The sequence below is a fragment of the Scardinius erythrophthalmus genome, assembly GCF_964197995.2.
Source record: "Scardinius erythrophthalmus genome assembly, chromosome: 20".
NCBI classification, from domain to species: Eukaryota; Metazoa; Chordata; class Actinopteri; order Cypriniformes; family Leuciscidae; genus Scardinius; species Scardinius erythrophthalmus.
In genome coordinates, this window is record NC_138240.1 from 14568351 (window position 1) to 14590119 (window position 21769).

The 21769-nt window shown below is 37.4% G+C and overlaps 2 protein-coding genes across 2 annotated transcripts in view; one reads left to right on the forward strand and one right to left on the reverse strand.

The window, feature by feature from the left end:
- cacna1sb (calcium channel, voltage-dependent, L type, alpha 1S subunit, b) overlaps positions 1-16635 on the forward strand; it is a 30235-nt gene extending 13600 nt beyond the window's left edge. The window contains exons 15-45 of the mRNA XM_081348191.1: positions 2248-2341; positions 2520-2589; positions 2902-3034; positions 3177-3306; positions 3394-3453; positions 3537-3643; positions 4891-4978; positions 5184-5291; positions 5380-5432; positions 5526-5672; positions 5793-5994; positions 6184-6342; positions 7175-7285; positions 7371-7454; positions 7979-8026; positions 8443-8469; positions 8591-8716; positions 9026-9091; positions 9212-9303; positions 10052-10211; positions 10337-10464; positions 10585-10681; positions 11111-11213; positions 11287-11388; positions 11470-11597; positions 12280-12402; positions 12494-12717; positions 12797-12882; positions 13653-13738; positions 13831-13917; positions 14001-16635. Of these exons, the coding sequence (XP_081204317.1) occupies positions 2248-2341; positions 2520-2589; positions 2902-3034; positions 3177-3306; positions 3394-3453; positions 3537-3643; positions 4891-4978; positions 5184-5291; positions 5380-5432; positions 5526-5672; positions 5793-5994; positions 6184-6342; positions 7175-7285; positions 7371-7454; positions 7979-8026; positions 8443-8469; positions 8591-8716; positions 9026-9091; positions 9212-9303; positions 10052-10211; positions 10337-10464; positions 10585-10681; positions 11111-11213; positions 11287-11388; positions 11470-11597; positions 12280-12402; positions 12494-12717; positions 12797-12882; positions 13653-13738; positions 13831-13917; positions 14001-14231 (3460 nt within the window). The 3' untranslated portion in view covers positions 14232-16635. The remainder of the gene's footprint in view (positions 1-2247; positions 2342-2519; positions 2590-2901; positions 3035-3176; positions 3307-3393; positions 3454-3536; positions 3644-4890; positions 4979-5183; positions 5292-5379; positions 5433-5525; positions 5673-5792; positions 5995-6183; positions 6343-7174; positions 7286-7370; positions 7455-7978; positions 8027-8442; positions 8470-8590; positions 8717-9025; positions 9092-9211; positions 9304-10051; positions 10212-10336; positions 10465-10584; positions 10682-11110; positions 11214-11286; positions 11389-11469; positions 11598-12279; positions 12403-12493; positions 12718-12796; positions 12883-13652; positions 13739-13830; positions 13918-14000) is intronic.
- taf10 (TAF10 RNA polymerase II, TATA box binding protein (TBP)-associated factor) lies at positions 15379-20978 on the reverse strand. Its single transcript, XM_081348193.1, has 5 exons — positions 20417-20978; positions 20106-20263; positions 19957-20021; positions 18166-18280; positions 15379-18050 (listed from the first exon to the last, which is right to left on the reverse strand). The coding sequence occupies exons 1-5, from the start codon at positions 20550-20552 to the stop codon at positions 17961-17963; spliced, it is 564 nt and encodes a 187-aa protein (XP_081204319.1). The 5' UTR covers positions 20553-20978; the 3' UTR covers positions 15379-17960.
- Positions 20979-21769: the final 791 nt, after the last annotated feature.

Below are 21769 nucleotides of genomic sequence, written 5' to 3' on the forward strand. Positions count from 1 at the left end.
TAACAAAAGCATTCAAGAAAGAAATTAAATGAACAAATATAAAAATAAAACACTACATAGACTTACCATACCAATATATCAATTACACATTGATACTTATTAAAGATACTATTAAAGTTATCAGAGCAGTGAGTGATTTTACACAAACAAAACTAGACAAGATACAATTGAAACATGAACATGAAACAAAACCCAAAACTAAATGTCACAATATTATTACAAATTAAAATAACTGTTTTCTATTTTAATATATTTATATGATGTAAAAATGTAATTTGTTCCTGTGATGGTAAAGCGGCACGGACAAATGTTTAACTTGCAAGGCTTTAAAGCACATGCAAATAGGCAAGGGTTAGGGAAGGCAAGTTTATTTATATAGCACATTTCATACACTATGGCAATTCAAATATGAGCACATCTGATCTCTTCTGGAAGCTGGTTCCAGTTGCGGCTGGCATAGTAGTTAAAAGCAGACTCACCATGCTTAGAGTGAACCCTTGGTATTTCTAGTTGATGTGATCCTAATGATCTGAGTGATCTGTTAGGTTTCTATTCAGTGCGCATATCTGCAATGTATTGAGGTCCTAGGCCATTGAGTGATTGATGTACTCTATATATAGTCAAAATACTTTAAAATCAATTCGAAATGTAGAATGCAAAGCAGTGAGTGATTGGTCAGTGTAAAGACCTGAGGACTGGTGTGACATGTTCATATTTTCTGGTTCTGCTCAGAATCCTGGCAGCAGCGTATGAGCTGCAACTGTCTTATTGACTTTTTGGGAAGGCCAGTGAGGAGTCCATTACAATAATCCACCCTGCTGGTGATGAAAGCATGAACAAGTTTTTCTAAGTCTTGTCTAAGTTATTGCATTTGACATGACTACTCAAACTAAGGTCTGACTCCAGAATCGCACCGAGATTCCTGACTTGATTTTTAGTTGTTTGACCCCTAAGAGTGAAGGTATATGCGTTCACCTTGAGAACTTCATTTTGTTTCCAAACGCAATGACTTCAGTTTTGTCTTTGTTTAACTGAAGAAAGTTTTGGCACATCCAACTGTTGACTTCATCAATGCATTGGCACAGGGAGTCAATGGGGCTGTAGTCGTTAGGCGATAGGGCTAAGTAGAGCTGTGTGTCGTCTGCATAGCTGTGGTATGCAACTTGGTTATTTCTCATTATTTGGCTCAGTGGGAGCATATACAGGTTGAACAGGAGTGGCGCAAGCATTGAGCCTTGAGGGACTCCGCATGTCATGGATGTCCATTCAGACTTATGATCACCTATACTCACATAATAACCTCTCCCATCTAAGTATGACCTGAACCATTTTAGGGCTATCCCAGAAAGCCCGACCCAGTTTTCCAGCCTGTCAAGAAGTATGTTATGATTGACAGTGTCAAATGCAGTACTGAGGTCGAGTAGTACCAGAATTGATGTTTTGCCTGTATCACTATTTAACCGAATATCGTTTATTATCTTTATGAGCGCTGTCTCTGTGCTGTGGTCGGAAACCAGATTGAAAATTGTCAAAGAATCCATTTGAGATTAGGAAGTTGTTCAGCTGATTGAAGACAATTGTTTTTTCATAATTTTTCAATGATCTTGCCTATGAAAGGAATATTTGAGATTGGTCTGTAATTGCTCAATATGTTGCTATCCAGATTGCTCTTTTTCATGAGGGGCTTGACAACTGCCCTTTTAAGGGACTTTAGGTTGATGTTTTAAGGTACTGTACTGTTTCTTCCAAAATTTTAGCATTCATTTCTTCAAAATCAGACATAGTAACTTTCTGAGGATGTATTCTGATCTGTCTTACCTCAGTGCCACATGAGGATATGCTGATCGCCTTTCTGATATTTTTGACTTTCTCAGAGAAGGAAGCAAACTCATTGCATTTGCTGTCTGAGAGCATTTCATATAATGAACTTTTGTGGATTGCAGTATCCCGTGAGCTCTGCGTTAACATGTGATGTGAATGTACGTCACATTGTACAGTATGTTGGGACGGAGGCGCCAGAACTGCAACTGATAGAATACACTGTAGCAAGATACTACAATATTTCTTCAAAAGCAGATTGTGGAGACATTTTAATCATCCACGATCAAAAATCGTGATATCGCACACCCCTATGTGACCCTGACGACACTGACAGTAATGCATGCACAAAATAAATTACATTTTGAAGTGTATTAAAATAGAAAACAGTTCTTTTAAATTGTAATAATATTTCACAATATCACTAAGAATATTGCCAGAGAAGAGTGAGGAGGAGAAGGCCCTGGTGGCTAAGAGACTAATGGAGGCCAGGAAAGCTGAGGGAATGTCCACCACAGCCAAGGTATGTTTGACACCTCTCAGAGCATTGCTTATTTTACATAAACCTTCTGCAATGCTTTACTAGTTGGTCTTCTAGCTATACTGTCAAGATGATCCAAAATGCAACAGCACATTGGATCTTAAATCGGCCACATCAAATTCAAATGCCTAAACCAGTTTCATTATGTGTTTGCCTCCAGCTCAAAATAGATGAGTTTGAATCAAATGTTAATGAAGTGAAGGACCCATTTCCTCCTGCAGACTTTCCAGGTAAGGTTTAAATAACATCGGAGGGCTCTGCACTTCATAAAATGCTGACACCGCACACACTACATCTCTAAACATGTAAGATAGCTGATCTATTATAAGTAAAATGTATTATTAGCTCCAGCCTCCAAGCTCATTTATGGAGCACATTTCAAACCACACTGCTGGCTATTTCATGTGGTTCTTGAGCTGTGCAAAACTAAATGATATGTACAGCATCAGTGCTAATCAAAATCTTAGTGATACACACATAGATCTGTGAATGTATGTGATGTTTTTGAGTTGACTGGGCTGTAATCCTTCACCCCTGCTCAGGTGATGATGAGGAAGTTGAACCAGAGATCCCTATCAGCCCCAGACCCAGACCCATGGCCGACTTGCAGCTCAAGGAGACAGTGGTGCCCATGCCTGAGGCCAGCTCCTTTTTCATCTTTGGCCCACAGAACAAGTTAGACTTTATGCCCTGTTTTTTAAAACAATGTAGAAACTAAATTTAGGACTATACTTGAACTGTGCCTAACAAATGGCCTCAAAATGAAGTGTTAGTGATTTGCTGTCAGTGGTTAGTAACTGATGCTCTCTGTTGAAAGGTTCCGGAAGCTTTGCCACAGGATCATCAACCACACCACCTTCACCAACATCATCCTCCTCTTCATCCTCCTCAGCAGTATCTCCCTGGCTGCTGAAGACCCCATCGACCCCCGTTCTTTCCGAAACAAGGTACCAACATTTTGATTACTGTATTGCTTTGACTGAACTTTTAGTTATCCATTCATAAAAATCTGCGTTCATTCATTCATCTCACAGGTCTTGGCTTATGCAGACATTGTCTTCACGACTGTCTTCACCATTGAGATTGTGCTGAAGGTAACATGCTTGTCAACTTTATTTAACTTTCAGATTTGTGGTTTGCCTGACATGTAATTCAGAATTGACCTGTGTATTTTTAGATGACGGTTTATGGAGCGTTCCTGCATACTGGCTCTTTCTGCCGAAACTCCTTCAACATTCTAGATCTCATTGTTGTGGGTGTTTCCCTCTTGTCCATGGGCATGGAGTAAGTTCAATAATATTTTATGCTGTTTAAGCATCACCCCCACTCTTTGTTGGATAAAGCAGCTATCATCGCCTTGACAAAGACATTTTTTGTTTCAAACAAGGAACATTATTAATATTGGATATAAACTACAAAGACAGCCCGTCAAATAAAGCATAAAAAATCAGTTAACCATTCACACACATGCATTTTTGCTCTGATGAACATTATCTGCACTTTTATTTAGTGGCTGTTTTACTATTTAGCAACACTCCTAATTAATCTACAGAGTGAGATGGATGGTACAAACCGTATAATCCAATTTGTGAATGAATGACTCAAATGACCCGATTCTATTTGGTGAATCAAAAACATACAGCACGACCAGTGTAGTGTGATTCCTGAACGAATGACTCTTATGAGCCAGTTCTTTTTAACTAATCAGAAATACACAGCATACAGTGTCATCCAATTTCTGAACAAAAAAAAACAAAACAAAAAAACAAGCGTTACCAACATGGTCCAAATGTTTCTGGAATGAATGACTCATATGAGCCAGTAGCTTTTAATTAACCAGAAACACATTACTCTTATTAATCGTTTTTTTAGTGAATCAAAAACACTTAGCATGACCAATGTACTCAAAACGATTCCCAGCCAAATTACTTTTATTAGCTGATTCTTTGTAGCAAATCCAGTGTGACCAGTGTAGTCTAACTGATTCCTGAATGAATGACTCTTATGAGTCATTTCTTTTGGTTTCACTTTATTTTGATGGTCCCTTTAACACATTCTGTTGACTATAAGTAACAGTGCACCTACATGTCTACTAACTCTCATTAGGGTGTTAGTAGAGTAGACTGGTAGGGTTGGGGTTAGAATAAGTTGACATGTAGTTACAAAGTTATTTATAGTCAGTAGAAAGTCTGTTGGAGGACCAACACAATGAAGAGTTAGCAGATATTAAGCAGACAGTCTACTAATACTCTAATGAGAGTTAGTTGACATGTAGTTGCAAAGTTACTTATAGTCAACAGAATGTTCAAAAGGGACCATCAAAATAAAGTGTTACCTTTCTTTTTAGTGAATCAAACACATATAGCAACTTACTTCACATGTTAACGTGTAGTTAATGAAAGATATTGTGAATTTTGTTGGTAGTATTTTAATAAACAAATGAGTGAAATATGTAAAATTGTTTGCTGGTTTAATTTTTTTAATTAATATTCAGTCAAGACCAATAATTGGACTGCATTACTGGATTGCAGGTCTAGTACCATCTCAGTGGTGAAGATTCTCAGGGTGTTGAGGGTACTAAGACCTCTAAGGGCCATCAACAGAGCCAAAGGGTTAAAGGTGTGTATGTGTTCAGCATCCTAACTAAAAAGCTGCTTTGATTTGTGACGTGGCATTTGTCTGTGAATTTATATATGGAAAACTGCCATCAAAACAATTTTGAGGACATTTTAAATGCTGATATTAAATGGTTGCATTAGTACTTAAGCAATCTTAAAAGCATTATCATGTTAGGCACTAAATATACTTAAATTCCCCTCTCCAGCACGTGGTCCAGTGTATGTTTGTGGCTATAAAGACCATTGGTAATATCGTCTTAGTCACCATGCTCTTGGACTTCATGTTCTCCTGCATAGGAGTGCAGCTCTTCAAGGTGAGACAACCTCCATATTGTGCTATAAAACAATGGGTTTTGAAATGAAAGAAAGCTATTGAATGCTGAATGTTTTATCTTTATTCAGGGGAAATTGTTCTATTGTACGGACCCCTTAAAAAAGACAGCAGAGGAGTGTCAGTGAGTATTTTTAGTCACATTTCTTTGCTTTTTCCTCCTCATGTTGCTGCTGATAAGTATCTAAACATGTCTCTTGCTTTTGGTTGTTCTTAGGGGAACATTTTTAAAGCATGTGCAAAATTCTCTCCATGACACGGAGGTCCATCACCGCCTGTGGGTCAACAACGACTTCAATTTTGACAATGTGCTGAACGGCATGCTGGCTCTCTTTACCATTTCCACATTTGAGGGCTGGCCAGAGTGAGTGTGCGAAAAATCTCATCCTATTAAGATCTTCATGTGAAGATACACTTAAAATATTGTTTCATCTGTCAATAACATGTTACCCTCACAAAACCTTCCTTCACTCATTTTCAACAGGATCCTCTATAGGGCCATAGACTCTAATGCAGTGGACACAGGCCCTTTGTTCAATAATCGTGTGGGAATCTCCATATTCTTTATCATCTACATCATCATCATTGCTTTCTTCATGATGAACATCTTTGTGGGCTTCATCATCATCACTTTTCAAAAACAAGGAGAGCAGGAATACAAGAACTGCGAGCTGGACAAGAACCAGGTAACTAGCATGAGACGGTTGCTCTCTGATGTTATTATTCACATGGGATTTGATCCATAAAATTTGACAAAAAGATTTTTCCTTTAACTCCACTTTTATCGTATTTACACTATCAGGTTTATGATCTCCATGCATTGAGTTTTGGGGATTTTCACAATAATTTTTTCTTGTTGTCTCACCCCTCACCAGCGTCAATGTGTGCAGTACGCACTGAAAGCGCGACCCCTCAAATGCTACATCCCGAAGAACAAGCATCAGTACCGTGTGTGGTACTTCGTGACCTCCTGCTACTTTGAGTATCTCATGTTCTTTCTCATCATGCTCAACACACTGTGTCTTGGAATGCAGGTAAGCAGTTAAATAGCAGTTACATTTATTTACAACTAGTTATGTACACTACTGTAAAAATGTTTGGGGTCAGTTCGATTTTTTTTAAAGATACTTAAAGGGTAAGTTCTGTCATTCTGTCATTAATTCATGACGTTCCACACTCATAAGTCCTTCGTTCATCTTCAGAACACAAATTAAGATATTTTTGATGAAATCCGAGAGCTTTCAGTCCCTCCATTGGGAGCAACACAATTTACACATTCAAGGTCCAGAACAATAGGAAAGACATTATTAAAGTAATCCATGTGACTCCAGTGGTTTAACCTCAATCTTATGAAGCGATTCAATATCGCAATAGGTGCTTTGTTTGCGCAAAAAAAACCAAAAAAACCTCTATATACAGTACCTCAAGCGAGTTCACAGAACAACTACCAGTCTTGAGTCACTACAACACGCATACGTCGTGGTGCTCCCCCTACTGAATTGCAGGTAAATATTTTCGTAAATAAAGTGGTTAATAATGTTTTTTTTTGCAAACAAAGCACTTGCGTCGCTTTATAAGATTGAGGTTAAACCACTGGAGTCACATGGATATTATGTAATTTTATTGCTCTATGTAATATTAACTATCTTTGAGTTCAGATTGTATTGGCTTTAAATTAAAAACCGTTATAAAACCATTAAAAACCCTTATCGTTTACCATTATCTACAACCATGATTTTAAAGTAAAGCTTTATTGTTCCGTTCAGTCAGTATGTTGGTCAGAACAATGTTCTGTTTATATAATATTTCATAATACAAAAATGTCTGCTTTGTTCATCTCTTGTTTCTCTTCTCTCTGTGGTATAGCACTGCAACCAGTCCGATCATATAACCAAACTCTCTGACACTCTTAACCTCATCTTCACTGTCCTGTTCACTGGCGAGATGGTTGTCAAACTCATTGCATTCAAAGCAAAGGTACTCCTGCTTCCTCAATATGAAACTCTGAATAAGATGTGCTATATTTTAATACGTTGTTGGTATTTTGTGCGTCTTCATACAGGGTTACTTTGGAGACCCTTGGAATGTGTTTGATTTCGTCATCGTGATCGGTAGTGTCGTGGACGTGGTCCTCAGTGAGGTTGATGTGAGTATGGCAAATATTCGAGGCTACGCAATTATGTAAAAATATTGTCGCAGTGATTTAAATGTTAAATGTAAATGTCTCTACAAAAAGTTAAGCATTTCGAATGGCGACCAACAATGGCTTGTATTTTAAACCCGTATTTAGCGATACATGAAGCACAGACCACAGCAAGCAGTCAATATCAGCATTAGTGCACAGGAGGTACCGATTTCATCAGCTCCAGCTCGATTTTCTTTTCATCCAACCAACTTCACTCATCAGTGATGGGCTCATTTTCATGATTCATTTCACTTGTGTTAATGAACCACCCTCTTCCCATCTTTCACAGCTGCTTAATACACACTGCTGCACATCCCCGAGAGTGATTTGATGCACTTTTTATTGCCTATATAAATAACCAACTTGTTTTGGAAGTGTGATCCATAATTGTGATGTTATGTTGATGTTTGTCTCTGATTCCCAAGATGCATTGCCGTTTCTCTCATGCACTACATTCACACCTTTCATCTCTCTGTTCCCCTCAGGCTGCGCTGGAGACCAGCGGAGGAATCTGGTGTCTACATGGTTGTGCTGTAAATATCATTCTGCACTGCATTGGACTGCTGTGAAAACACACACCACTCAAATGATCGCATTCTACAAGATGAACAAGGAGAACTGAATGTGTTAGAGATAGCCATTAATAATCTTGAGCTCAATCAACAGATTCTTACTAATGGATTCTTACTAATGGATTTTTGTTTTAGTCCCATTTGCTTGCCTAAGTAGTCTGATTTAAAGGGGTATGATTTAGGTAAAGTGTGTGTCTTGACTACATTTTAATTAAAAGCTTAAATATACACAAAAGATCTACTATGCATGATACCACATTATGGTGTTGCTATGTATTTTTGTATTATATTATATTATATTATATTATATTATATTATATTATATTATATTATATTATATTATATTATATTATATTATATTATATTATATTTTTCAGGAAGTGAATCCAATGCAGGCAATTGCTGTAAGTACATTTTCCTGGTTTGGTTTCTTTTTAAACACTTTTTCAAATGTTTAAAACATTTAGCATTTGATTTGTTTGTTAGGTGGAGTTAAATATTTCTCTCTATTTTACTCTATTATAGGATGCAGAGAATGTCCGAGTTTCCATCACATTCTTCCGGCTGTTCCGTGTGCTGCGTCTCATTAAACTGCTCAATCGCTCAGAGGGGATCAGGAACCTTCTCTGGACCTTTATTAAGTCCTTCCAGGTGAGACAAGAGAATTACAAATCAACAACTTGATCACAAAAGAAAACGAAAATGTTTGGGGACCAAAAACGTCTTTTTTTAAAGAAATTAATATATTCAGGTGCATAAAGAAATGCTGTTCTTTCAAACTTTCTAATCATCAAAGAATCCTGATTATGTGTTTTGCTGTGTTTGTGATCAAATAAATGGAGCCATGAGAGACTAAGAGACTTCTTTCGAAACCGATGGAAAGGTTTTATGAAAAGTAAACCTTGCTTTAGCTTTAAGCGGATGTTTCTTACATTATATGATGTTGTGTTCCTCCTTCAGGCACTGCCTCATGTGGCTCTTCTCATTGTCATGCTCTTCTTCATCTATGCTGTCATAGGGATGCAGGTGAGCTTCCCTTATCTGGTTTCTCTCAGTTGTTTAAATGCTGTTTTTGCTCTCCTTCTTGTTATAATCTTTTCTCCAATTTTCATTCTTCCTCTTTCTTTCTCCTCCTCCTCTCTATAGATGTTTGGTAAAATAGCCCTGGTCGATGGCACAGAGATTAACCGCAACAACAACTTCCAAACTTTCCCCCAAGCTGTTTTGGTATTGTTTCGGTAAGTCAAACATGTACTTAGGGAAATTATTTTTTGCTTATTTGTTCTCTAATGCAAGTCATTCTTTGCAAACCATTTTATGCAATCTCAGCTTGAGAGCTCATATAGTGCAATTCTGAAAAGATAAAATAGCATTTTTGTTGTTGTTGAATAATCAGCTACAATGCTATGCATAAGTTTAGACACCCAAAGTTGACTAAAAAGAGGAATAAAAAATCATCTTTTGGAAATTGAACTTAATGCCTTAATTAACAAAATTAGGAAAAATCCAGAGATTGGCATGGAGTACTTTCCATAAGATCATCTCTCAATGCAAATCAAACCAGCTATTAGGCTAACTGAAATAAAACCATGCCAATCTCTAGGTATGGTGAAGGCTATGTGATGATGTGGGGCTATTTTAATTCCAAAGGCCAAGGGAACTTTATCAGGATGCATAGTATCCTGGATCCATGAAGTAACTGGCCTTTAAAAATAAAAATCTGCCTGCCTCTATGGGAATTTAACATAGGGGTGTCCAAACTTATGCACCCTGTATTTTAAGGAAGAACATTTATTTATTTACGATACATTATTCATTCACAAAGAAAATTGGTGTCCTTAAAGGTTGGATTTTTCCACATTTTTTAATTAAGGCATTAAGTTCAATTTCCAAAAGATGATTTTTTATTCCTCTTTTTAGTCAACTTTAGCATGGGTGTCTAAACTTATGCATAGCACTGTAACTTGTCAATGTGTGGGTTCACAGTGTTGCCACCGGAGAGCAGTGGCCTAGCGTCATGCTAGCCTCTATGTACGGGAAGCTCTGCGACCCTAAATCGGACTACGGCCCTGGTGAGGAGTATACCTGCGGCTCCAGCATTGCTGTCTGCTACTTCATCAGCTTTTACATGCTGTGTGCATTTTTGGTAAGCAAATAATGGAGCTCAAATACAATAGGATTTAATTGATGTTTAGCAGAGATAAGTTTTTACATGGAAAACAACTCTAAATACTGTATCCAACATTGTTGAAATCATTCTCTTCTTGGTAGGTTATCAATTTGTTTGTGGCTGTCATTATGAACAATTTTGACTACCTCACTCACGACTGGTCAATCCTCGGCCCGCATCACTTGGATGAGTTCAAGAAGATCTGGGCGGAGTATGATCCTGAAGCAACGTGAGTTAAATCACATGAGGCTCCAATGCTAATGACATCTTATCATGTAGCTTTGTGCTTCTTGGATGTTGTTAACATTTTATGAATTTTATAAATATATTGCCTACTGTCCTTATAAAGGGGACGAATCAAACATCTGGATGTAGTCACTCTCCTGCGGAGGATCCAACCACCATTGGGTTTTGGTAAATTTTGTCCCCACCGCTCAGCATGTAAGGTAAGAGAATTGGTATTACTTTTTTGGTTTTGTTTAGAGTACACTACCATTCAAAAGTTTGGGGTTGGTAAGATTTTTAAATGTTTTTAATGTTTTCTTATGCTCAAGACAACATTTAATATGAAATATTATTACAATTTAAAATAACTGTTTTCTATTTGAATATATTTTAAAATGTAATTTATTCCTGTGATAGCAAAGCTGAATTTTTAGCAGCCATTACTCCAGTCTTCAGTGTCACATGAACCTACAGAAATAGTTCTAGTATGCTGATTTGAAGAAACATTTATTATTACAGATAAAAAATTTAATAAATTGCTGAATACTAGTACTAATTTTAATTTTAAAAAGGCTTACCGACACCAGTCTTTTGATTTGAAGTGTATTTCTACACACATTTTTAAAATGTATTTTGAACTTCCACCTCAGCGCCTGATTTCCATGAACATGCCGCTGAACAGTGACGGCACAGTGACCTTCAACGCCACACTCTTCGCACTGGTCAGAACAGCTCTGAAAATTAAAACTGAAGGTGTGAAATTGAAATCAAATTTAGTTAGCAGTTAATCTCTCAGCATAGTATTTAACTCATATTTTTCTGTTAGGAAACTTTGAGCAGGCCAATGAGGAGCTGAGAGCCATCATTAAGTCGATCTGGAAACGGACCAGTATGAAGTTGTTGGACCAGGTCATTCCACCCATTGGAGGTGAAGACATTGAACTCATTCATGTCAAGTTTTTTCAACAATGATCCATGTCTGACTAAAATGAAATTCTATTGGCTGCAGAGGATGAAGTCACCGTTGGAAAGTTCTATGCCACCTTCCTGATTCAGGAACATTTCCGCAAGTTTATGAAGCGGCAGGAGGAATACTATGGTTACAGGCCCACCAAAAAGAACACTGATGAGATTAAGGTGCACTTTATAATACATGCCTGCAGTAAATATCAAACCAAGTGGCATTATTTTAAAGATAGAAAAATACTTAAAGGGATACTTCACCGATTAGCATTAAGCTTTGTATCAGTAGAAACCCGGTAGTGTTTTCGAATGACCGTGCTTCCCTCCCTCATGTCCCCCTGAGATGAGAGATTTCTGCATTGTGTGTCTGGAAAAAAACCCTCAAATGACGCAAAAATCGTCATTTTGCGTCATCGGGGGCTTTTTTGGCCAGAGACTAGAGACTACAGCCAGTTGTAGGAGCTAGTTCCACATGTTTTCAACCCGCCCATCGTGGGATCTCACGATAAAACAGCGTCTTTTCAGTTTCGAGTCAACTAGTAGCCTAGTTGTATCATTTCTTCTGATACTGCCCTCTGTAACCAGTAGGCGTGGTTTGGGAGTGGCCTTGTAGGGCAGCGAAGCAAGTGCATTCTGGGAGTTGTTGTCTTTCATCCACATGAGCCAAAAATACATTTTCTGGCTTTTCTCAGTCTAGAAAGTAGCAATTCTACTACATAAATGACCCAATTTAAATACACATTCATCTTTCCAGCGGCAAAATATCCCTTTAACTAAAAGAAGTTTGCTAGGTTGCAAATGATAAAACGATACTATTCGCTTCGCTCTCTGTCCATGTGCTGCTCTGGTTTTGCAGGCAGGTCTGCGCAGCATCGAGGAGGAGGCAGCACCCGAACTACACAGGGCCATCTCAGGTGACCTGATCGCTGAGGATGAGATGGACCGTGCCTTGGAGGGAGGAGAGGACGGCATCTATAGGGTCTGCAGTAAAGCATCTTCTTAAGGAAATAGATAAATGTAGATATAAACATCCATCTGGACTTACAGCCTCTGTGTCTCTATCTATGCAGCGGACTGGTGGTCTGTTTGGGATCAACGTGGACCCCTTCTCCTCCGAGCCCAGCAGCCCCCTCTCCACACAGATGACCAGCCAGAGGCCCCTGCAGTTTGCTGAGACTCGACTGGAGGATGTAGAGTCCCCTCCAGACTCCGTCTTCCTCCCGAACACTGAGTTCTTCCCTGATAACATGCCAACGAAAACCAACACCAATAACAATGCCAAATTCATTGAAGAGTGAGTGGATAACTTTAATGAAAAAGTGCACTTAATGTGTATCTGTAATGGTCATTAAGCTCACCTGATGTTTTTTTAGGATGTCATCCAGGTTTACTTTTGAGAGCGAGTCACTGTCAACTACTGCAACCAGAAACTATTCATACGAGGACATATGTGAAAACAGTAGGTGATCGAAGAAAAATAGAAACAATTATAAAATGAATATATTTACTTTCCATTGTGATATTATTGTCAAGACAATCCACTATATTTTATACCCTAATGATTCTCATTACTGACTGTAATGGTACAGTCATTTGTTTTACAGTAGTACATTAAAAGTACTGTTTTATTTTTTTATTAAATGTTATTATTTAATTTTAATTAAATGCAGTATAACAAATGCCTCCTTATACAGTACCGTTCAAAGGTTTGGGGACAATGCGATTTTTTTCATACGAAAAAATAAATGAATACTTTTAATCCGCAAGGACACATTAAATTGATCAAAAGTACTTTCAAATGAACTTTCTATTCATTTAATAATCCTGAATAAAAAAGTCTACTGTATCAAAAATAATAATCAGGACAACTGTTTTCATTATTAATAATAATAATAAATGTTTCTTGAGCAGCAAATCAGTAATTAGAATGATTTCTGAAGGATCATGTGACTCTGAAGACTGGAGTAATGATGCTGAAAATTCAGATTTAACATCACAAGAATAAATATATCAAAATATTGCTGTTTAAATGCAGTCTTGGTGAGCATAAGATACTTCCTTCAAAACATTAAAACATTTTGACCCCAAACTTTAACATTAAAAATATATGAATCTATCAAGCCTATCATAATCATCATACCATGAAGAAATTGCATTGATAATCATTATATTGACAGTAATCTACACATTTTATTGTATAAATGACATTATTTCCTATGCAACCAATAGGAGACTCCCATTTGTATATGGGCGGAGCCTCAAGCGTTGATGACAGACAGCTTTCAGATTTCACTGTGAGGACTGATATCACACAGGTGTGGACAAATGTTGCATATCCTTAGCTGAACACAGTACGGTGACTTTTTGATATTCCTGACAACTGTCTGTGTGTGTGTGACTATCTCAGTTCCCATATAATCCCTCATATGGAGCATCAAAGAACCAGAGAGCAGCAAAAGAAGCTTCACCAGCCACCGACAAACTCATTCAGCAGGTAAACTACATCTCACGTACTGTACATTCATTACAGACCCTCTCAGGGAAGACAATTAAGCTGTATTTTCCATTAATCCACAGGCACTGAGAGATGGTGGTCTAGACTCCTTGGCTGAGGATCCACAGTTTGTATCTGTGACTAGGAAGGAGCTGGCAGAAGCCATTAATATTGGTGTGGAGGATATGGAGGGAATGGCTCAGGGTATTGTAAACGGGCAGAGCGGCAAGGTAACAAAACGTAAACGGCGTCCCATCCCAGTTCCACCCGGCACCAAGCCAGCCAAACCCAATGAAGACACCAGTGCAGTGTAGATCTATACTGAGAGACATTCAACAAATTCATGAGACATCATCAGCCTGAATCCTCTGCCATTGTACAAAATCACTTGTTTCACAATTTAGAAACAGGTGCTGTTTGTTTTGAAAGGGTACTTTTACAAAGATCCGTATAGTCTGTCACACAAAGTCTGGTGATTTTTATTTCGACTGGCTACTCCGATTCAGGACTTTTGGTGACTGAATTTACCAAACATCCTCAATAAGTGTTCACACTTCTGTTCTGTGAACATTTACTGTTGAGTGACTTGCATAATACAGACAAATGCCTGAAAACTTTGTTATCCGTGGACACAGAGACACGAAGACAAGTCTTTTCTTATGTTTGTCTCGTGCGTGCGGTTTAAACTGCACATATTTGTAACACTAAAATGGTTGACTGCTCACTGTTAAGTTACGTTCACACACATTATTTAAGAAATTATATTTAAGTATTTTTTCTATTTAATTATAACATTATTTGTTGTTAAACTTAAGGAGGTTAGAGGAAAATGTTTAGCAGCTCAAAAGGTGGATATTAGAATTACATACTGTATACATAAAACATATTGGTTCTAAAAAGAAATTGGAAATTTCTTTCTTTTTTTTGTTAAATGTGAAGTGTTTGCATGTGCCTGTGCTCTGTGATTGACATGGCAAGTACAATATGCAAAACACTTCATTTGTGTTTTTACATTTTACATACACTCAGCAGATGCTTTTATCCAAAATGACTTGCAAAGAAATCAAGAAGGTGTATTAGGGCTTGTAATGTCTGATCAAATTGAATTGTTTTTATCTGTGAATTGAAGTGCATGTTGATATGTTTCACATGAGCCTTTACATTCTTCAAAAGAATCTTCCTCAGTGCTCATAATGGGATTGAAAATAAAAAACAGCACATTTTTCTGGAATATGTTATTAATATATATAGGCTATACATATATATTAGGCAACAGTTGAGATAGGCAGTGGAGGAAAAGACAGATAATGGGATCAGTATGTGACGCAGGCCAGATTGAACTGTGTCCCTGTGAGGGCAAATGTTTTTTTTAGTGTAGTGCACTATACCACAGGCACTGACACCTTTATTGTTATGGGCCATTTGCATGACACCTTTATCAACGAATTAACTTTTTATGTGTTTTGACCGTTCGTTTACACGACAAAGGCGTTTTGGGGGCCTGAAAACGCAAACATTTGAAAACAGGTTTCAAAGTGCAAGTTTTTGAAAACGATATCTTTAAAATCTCCGTTTAAACTACAAAAACGCAAATTTGTGGAAACGGTGACGTCATGCAGATGCATATTACGTTTTCAGTCTAAAGTTGCATAGTTTTCCAGTGTTAGGGGTAGTAACAGATTACAAGTAACGCCAGTTACTTAATCAATTACTTTTTTCAAGTAGTTATTAAAGGAACACATACATTTTACTTTTACAACAAAATATCTTACTTTTTCAATTAAATAATGGAAGTTTCTTTGTTTTCCCATTTATTGACTTTCTGCTCTCCTGTCTCCATGTTCAGAGGCGTTGTGTGCGCTGTGTAAACATTTTTGTACTCTAAATGTGAGCAGGCATTTACTCATCTCACTTGCACAAAAACATTTTACTTTTTTTTTTTTATCGAGAATAGAGACAGAACGTATTTAGGCCACGCCCACACCCGGGGGGAAAACAATCCAACCGTCTCCATTGACTTTGCATTGCGAGAGGCTGCCTCCTTGTCATTTATTGCTTCTAACAAAAGACAGAAAAATGCCTAAAAGCTGTTATGTGACAAGGTGTACAGCAAACAAGCTAAAAAACCCAGAAATACGTTTTTATTAGCTCTCGACCCCAAAAAACGAGTGTTTAGGACATAAAAGTGGTGAGACTGAGCGTCACGTGTCTCATTACTCTGAGAACTAACGTACGCCCGCTGGAGGAGACCGTAATCGGCAACACAGGATAGTTTATCTTACAGAAATATAATATATAAAAGTGACATTTGGATATTTGACTCACCAGTGACCAAATGTTTAACTTACTGCACACGTAGTGTATTTTTAGTGCATACTGAGTGTCAGGATCCCACAATTTACCCATTCGTTCCAGCCTGTATCCACTTTTATGTCCTCAAACGCTCGTTTTTTGGGGTCGACAGCTTATGAAAACTTATTTCTGGGTTTCTTAGCTTGTTTGCTGTACACCTTGTCACATAGCAGCTTTTAGGCATTATTCTGTCTTTTGTTAGAAGCAAGAAATGACAAGGAGGCAGCCTCTCGCAATGCAAAGTCAATGGAGAGAGACCGTTGGACTGTTAGTGCCCCCCCCCCCCCCGGTGGGCGTGGTCTTCAGATTATGACGCGTTGCGCTCTGTCTCGAAAGGTTTGTTTGAGCTGCGCCCTCTACTGTACAGACATGCATTTTCTCAGCCTGAGGCTTTTTCATTTCACTTGTTTACATTAGCCACAAAAAAAGTTATTAAAAAAGAAGTAACTTTCCCCAACACTGGTTTCCACTAATCAAAGCATGCAAAGCATGCACATAACAAATACAGTGAAGATACTTGACTAAAATAATAATGAAAAACACCAGTTTTGTGAATCTTCTAAACATAGCAGCTGACTACTGACTGTTGCAACGTTGCATCTTTTTGAAATATAGTTGAACTTGAAAAACAGAAGAATGTATTGAACGATGCCACCGATTGAAGTCTTAAAGCTTCTGTTGTACAAGGTTTGATTTGTCATTTCTGTTCAGAACATGTTTTTATATTTAATTGCGAAGTACAATATTTTGTTGACGCATTTGCATTGTGCAGATTCACACATTTTCTCTTTCCACCTCAGCCTGTGTGTCTGAATACATAATGAGGTTAAAAAAAGTGCAATTTTATAAACAGGAGAAACATTGTTCCCTTTTTTTCTTTGGAAATGGGAAAAGGCTCTCTATCCATTTCAATCTGCAAATCATTTGGGGGTGGTAGTAATGCTTAAAAAAATAAAGGATATTAATCCACTGTTTCTCAAATAAACGCAGAGAAATAATCTCATTGCTTTTGTTTTTTATTTCACTGAATATCTTTAATCATCATGATATAACTGCACTGTCACCCTATTGAGCTTGCAGCTGCATTACATTTGCCAGTCAGCACATACATTTAAGAGCAACTGCAAATAGCAAAAAGCAAAGGTTAGTATTTCTGTATTATTATTTATATCATGTTTGCTCTAGAGAGATGGAGTGATGAGCGTGCAGCTGTACTACACCGCAGAGAGGGAAACTTGAGAGCAGCTCCAGATACTATTAATACTGCGACACGTTACAGCTCAAGCCTCTTATGGCGTGAAACTAAATCCATAAAGCAGAGATGAGAAGTTTAGACAGTGTATGAACGGACGTCACAAATGTAAACTCCCTACAGTAGTTAAATTAAGACTAACTTCTACAATAACTGATCCCAGTAGGCTTCAGTAACAGAAGACATGGAATTCCACAAACAAAAGGAGGAACTTAATTACAATGAATTTATTTATACAGCATTTTACTGACATTAACTGAAGTCACATGGTGTGGTGTAATCAAACAACTTAAACACGATTAAAGAAAATACAAAAAAGTCGCTAAATCCCTAAAAACTCTGGGCTGATGGTTCCCACACTGAGGGGATAATGTCTTGAAAGCTCTGATGTGACAAAACGGCACATTTCCAGCAGTCCATTTGAACGAGGCACGTCCCCTCAGATGAAATAGTGAGGTTTCTTGACATTTATGCCATACTCTGTCAGGGCCGGTGTCAGATCTTCCATTGTCAGCGTGTATTTCTTGTCCTGGAGATAAGTGTGTACGAGAGATTTTTACACCACATTTTTATTTTGTACAAATTATGACCTGCAGATTAAAAATATTCATTATATGACAGAGTGACCATTTGTGAGCACAAACCTTGGCCTTGTTTCGAGAGCTTCCGGATGCCGTGCCCTTCATTTTGCAGTGCTGTAGTGCATCGTTTGCAATATCTGAGATGAACTTCTGTGATGCCAGGGATATGAGACGGATTCTGACAACATACAAGAGGATATTGACATAAGCAAGATTTTGACCCCAGACATTTATATTAAGAAATATAGCATTTCAATATTGCCTAATGTATTACCAACAATGCAATAGAGTGCAACAGTTGGGTTCAGGAAGTATAAAAACGATAAACATGAAAAGACAGACCAACTGTGAGCTATGAGGTTGTTAATCGATGGTATTTGCTTCTGCTGAAGCCGTCAGCACGCATTATTTCATCTCATTTTTTAAATAATTGTTTAACAGTGGAATTCCTGCTGAAAAACTACATTACCCATGATGCTGTACAGAAAATGAAACCAATCAGAGTCGAAAAAGCAAAATATCTCTTTAGCTCCGCCCACTCCCATGAAGCACTGCAAAAATGTAATTAAGTCTATCTCCCTTCGCTCTCAAAATACTGGAATGTTTATATATATATATATATATATATATGCTATATATATATATATAGTTCTTTCCATCACTACAACCGTTAAGTCTTGTACCTTTGTCTTTTTGTCTGATTTTCAAATACTTTTTTGGTTCAAATCAAAGTGTGTAGTGTTTCTAATACAACATTTCTAATTTTCATTTAAGTTGTATAAACTTAAGTTTCTCACCAAATATTTTTATTTCAGTTGTTTTTCAAATAACTATGTTTCCGCCACAGAGTGAAAAGTGAAAAATAAAAAAGCTAATTGCGACTTTTTAATCTCACAATTCTGACTTTTTTTCTCACAATTGCGAGTTTACATCTCACAATTTCGACTTTTTATCTCAGAATTGCGTGATATAAAGTCGCAATTGCAGGTTATAAAGTCAGAATTGCGTGATATAAAGTCGCAATTGTATGTTATTAAGTCAAAATTGTGTGATATTAAGTCGCAATTGCGTGTTATAAAGTCAGAATTATGAGATATAAACTCGCAATTGCGAGAAATATACTTGAAATTCTGACTTTTTTTCTCAGAATTGCATGTTTATATCTCGCAATTCTGACGTTATAATACGCAATTGGGGGATGTAAAGTCAGAATAGCATGATATAAATTCGCAATTGCATGTTATAAAGTCAGAATTGTGAGATATAAACTATTCTGAGGTAAAAAAAAAAGTCTCTTTTTTTTCCTTAGAATTGAACTTTATATCTCACAATTCTGAGAAAAGATGCAATTGTGTTATAAAGTCAGAATTGCGTGATATTAAGTCGCAATTGCGAGGAAAAAAAGTCAGAATTCTGACTTTAAAAGACGCAATTGCGACTTTATTTCACGCAATTCTGACTTTATATCTCGCAATTGTGAGAAATAAAGTCAGAATTGCGAGATGTAAACTCGCAATTGTGAGATAAAAAGTCACAATTATCTTTTAAAATGTTTTATTCTGTGGCGGAAACAAGCTTCCATAAATAACTCAAATGTTTCAGTAAGCAATAACAACACTGATAATAAACAGAAAGTTAACATCCTTTAATGTGGATGCTAATATAGTTATCGTTCATGATGTTAACCAGCCTCCAAACTACATGCAATATGAACAAACTTATGATCTTGTTAAAAATGTTCAAGTTTGTTTTATCTTGGCTACTCAGAAGCATCAAAGCAAACCTATAGAATGCATTTAGCACCGCTGCCTAAAAGCTTTCTGAGACAACATTCATCGATCCAAGTTAACTCACATTCTTGGATCTGATGCTTCAAAACCAGCTCGGTTGAGGTAGTATCCTGTGACTGCGTCTGGGATCTGAAACACAGACAGTTTGTTAACAGTGCAACTCACAATAACCAAAGAATATACTGCAAATATTTGCAAAATATGCGGACTCACTGTAGGAGTGTAGTCCTCCAACTGCATCAGGAAATCGGCCAGTGGTGTAGTTGAGATGACGGGTTTCACATCTCCATTGGCGATCCCTGTGGGCACATACACCCCGTTTGACACGGTGGAGTCGGATGATGGAGTTGCCATGGCAGCCGAAGTGGGAACTGTGAAGGGGGGAATTACCACAGACGTTCAGAACTGCACATTTCCACTATAAATACACTCCTACCCATATTTACAATCTCATAAAGACCAATACTAGTGTAGCTAAATGCTAAACGACAACAGCAAGTATTTGAGCATCCAAACTGTCCCACCATTACTGCTGCCCACCGCAGGGATGCTGCTGGCGTGTGTGGAGCTGCTGTTCGGGACGCAGTTGCTGCTCGATGTGGATGTGATGGATGCGGCGGCTGCTCCAGTCTGTCCGGTTTGAGGATGATCCACGTTCATTTTTCCTGCTTCGTTTCAATATTCGAATGCGCTGGGGGTACTAGACAAAATATACGTAGTTTAAACTGAGGAAAAGTTAAGTCTAACACTCACTTATGAAGCTAAAATAGCGGGGTCGGGGATCAATCGCTGTGTGGAGAAAAATATTTACGCTGGAACCGTGTCACGTGATCAACACTTCCGTGTGCAACTAGGACGAAAGTCCGGACAGCTTGAGCCGAGCTTCATATCAGAAATGTGAACAATAGTTCCTGGATAAATAGCGTTTCAGCTAACTTTTATTTTTTTTTATCAAAGCGTGTTTTGTTTCACTAAATTTTAAAGCGCAAACCTCGTGTAAACTATTCTATTTAGGTAAATGGAGATTAAAAAAAGAGAAACATCTTTCATGCGTCGAAAGACGAGGGCTTGCAAATAGCTCCACCTAGTGCTTGACTTCATACTTTTCAAGGTAATTTACAAAACATTAATTTCATAAACTTGAGTACTTTACTCGTGTACACTACCTTCTCAGTGATAGCGTGCCCAGATTCTCAAACGTAAGTCTAACAAAACAAATATTTCTAGTACTTTAAAACAATCAATTATATTTGTGTGTGTGTATATACTACCCAATATATTTCATTGTTTCTAAATTTTAGATAAGGGAATAAGCAGGACACATAACATAACCATATCAATGACCAGTATAAACAAAAAAATTCCAAATTAAAAGTATTTTTATTGTCACAAGAATAATTATACATTTTAGTAAGAAAATCAAAAATAAATGTGCATATTATAGAAGCCACATATCAGTATTTATAAGCCTACAAGAGTATGATACCATAACCACCAGTTTCAACTGAAAGAGACAGTGACAGTAAGGTACAGATATGGTCAGGATGGTTCAAGGCCCTTTCAACCATTGTCAAATCGCTGGAATAAAGAATGAAACGATATAAACATGCCATAAGATGAAATTGTTTAAGTACACTGTCATTTCCAATCCTCTTGGCATTACATTTCACACACACACAAAAAAAATTCTAGCAAAATAAAGAGTTTAAAAATGTTGTGCTTTTTGTGTTCTCTAGCTTGGAAGGAGCAGATTTACACGTAAATCCATAGAAGTTAATACTGCCAAAGCTCTATTTAAGTTATTTAGACGTGCAAACATTAATTATAGAACCAAAACTGTAAAGAGGGATTTTAATGACTAATCATGACTTTTTAAA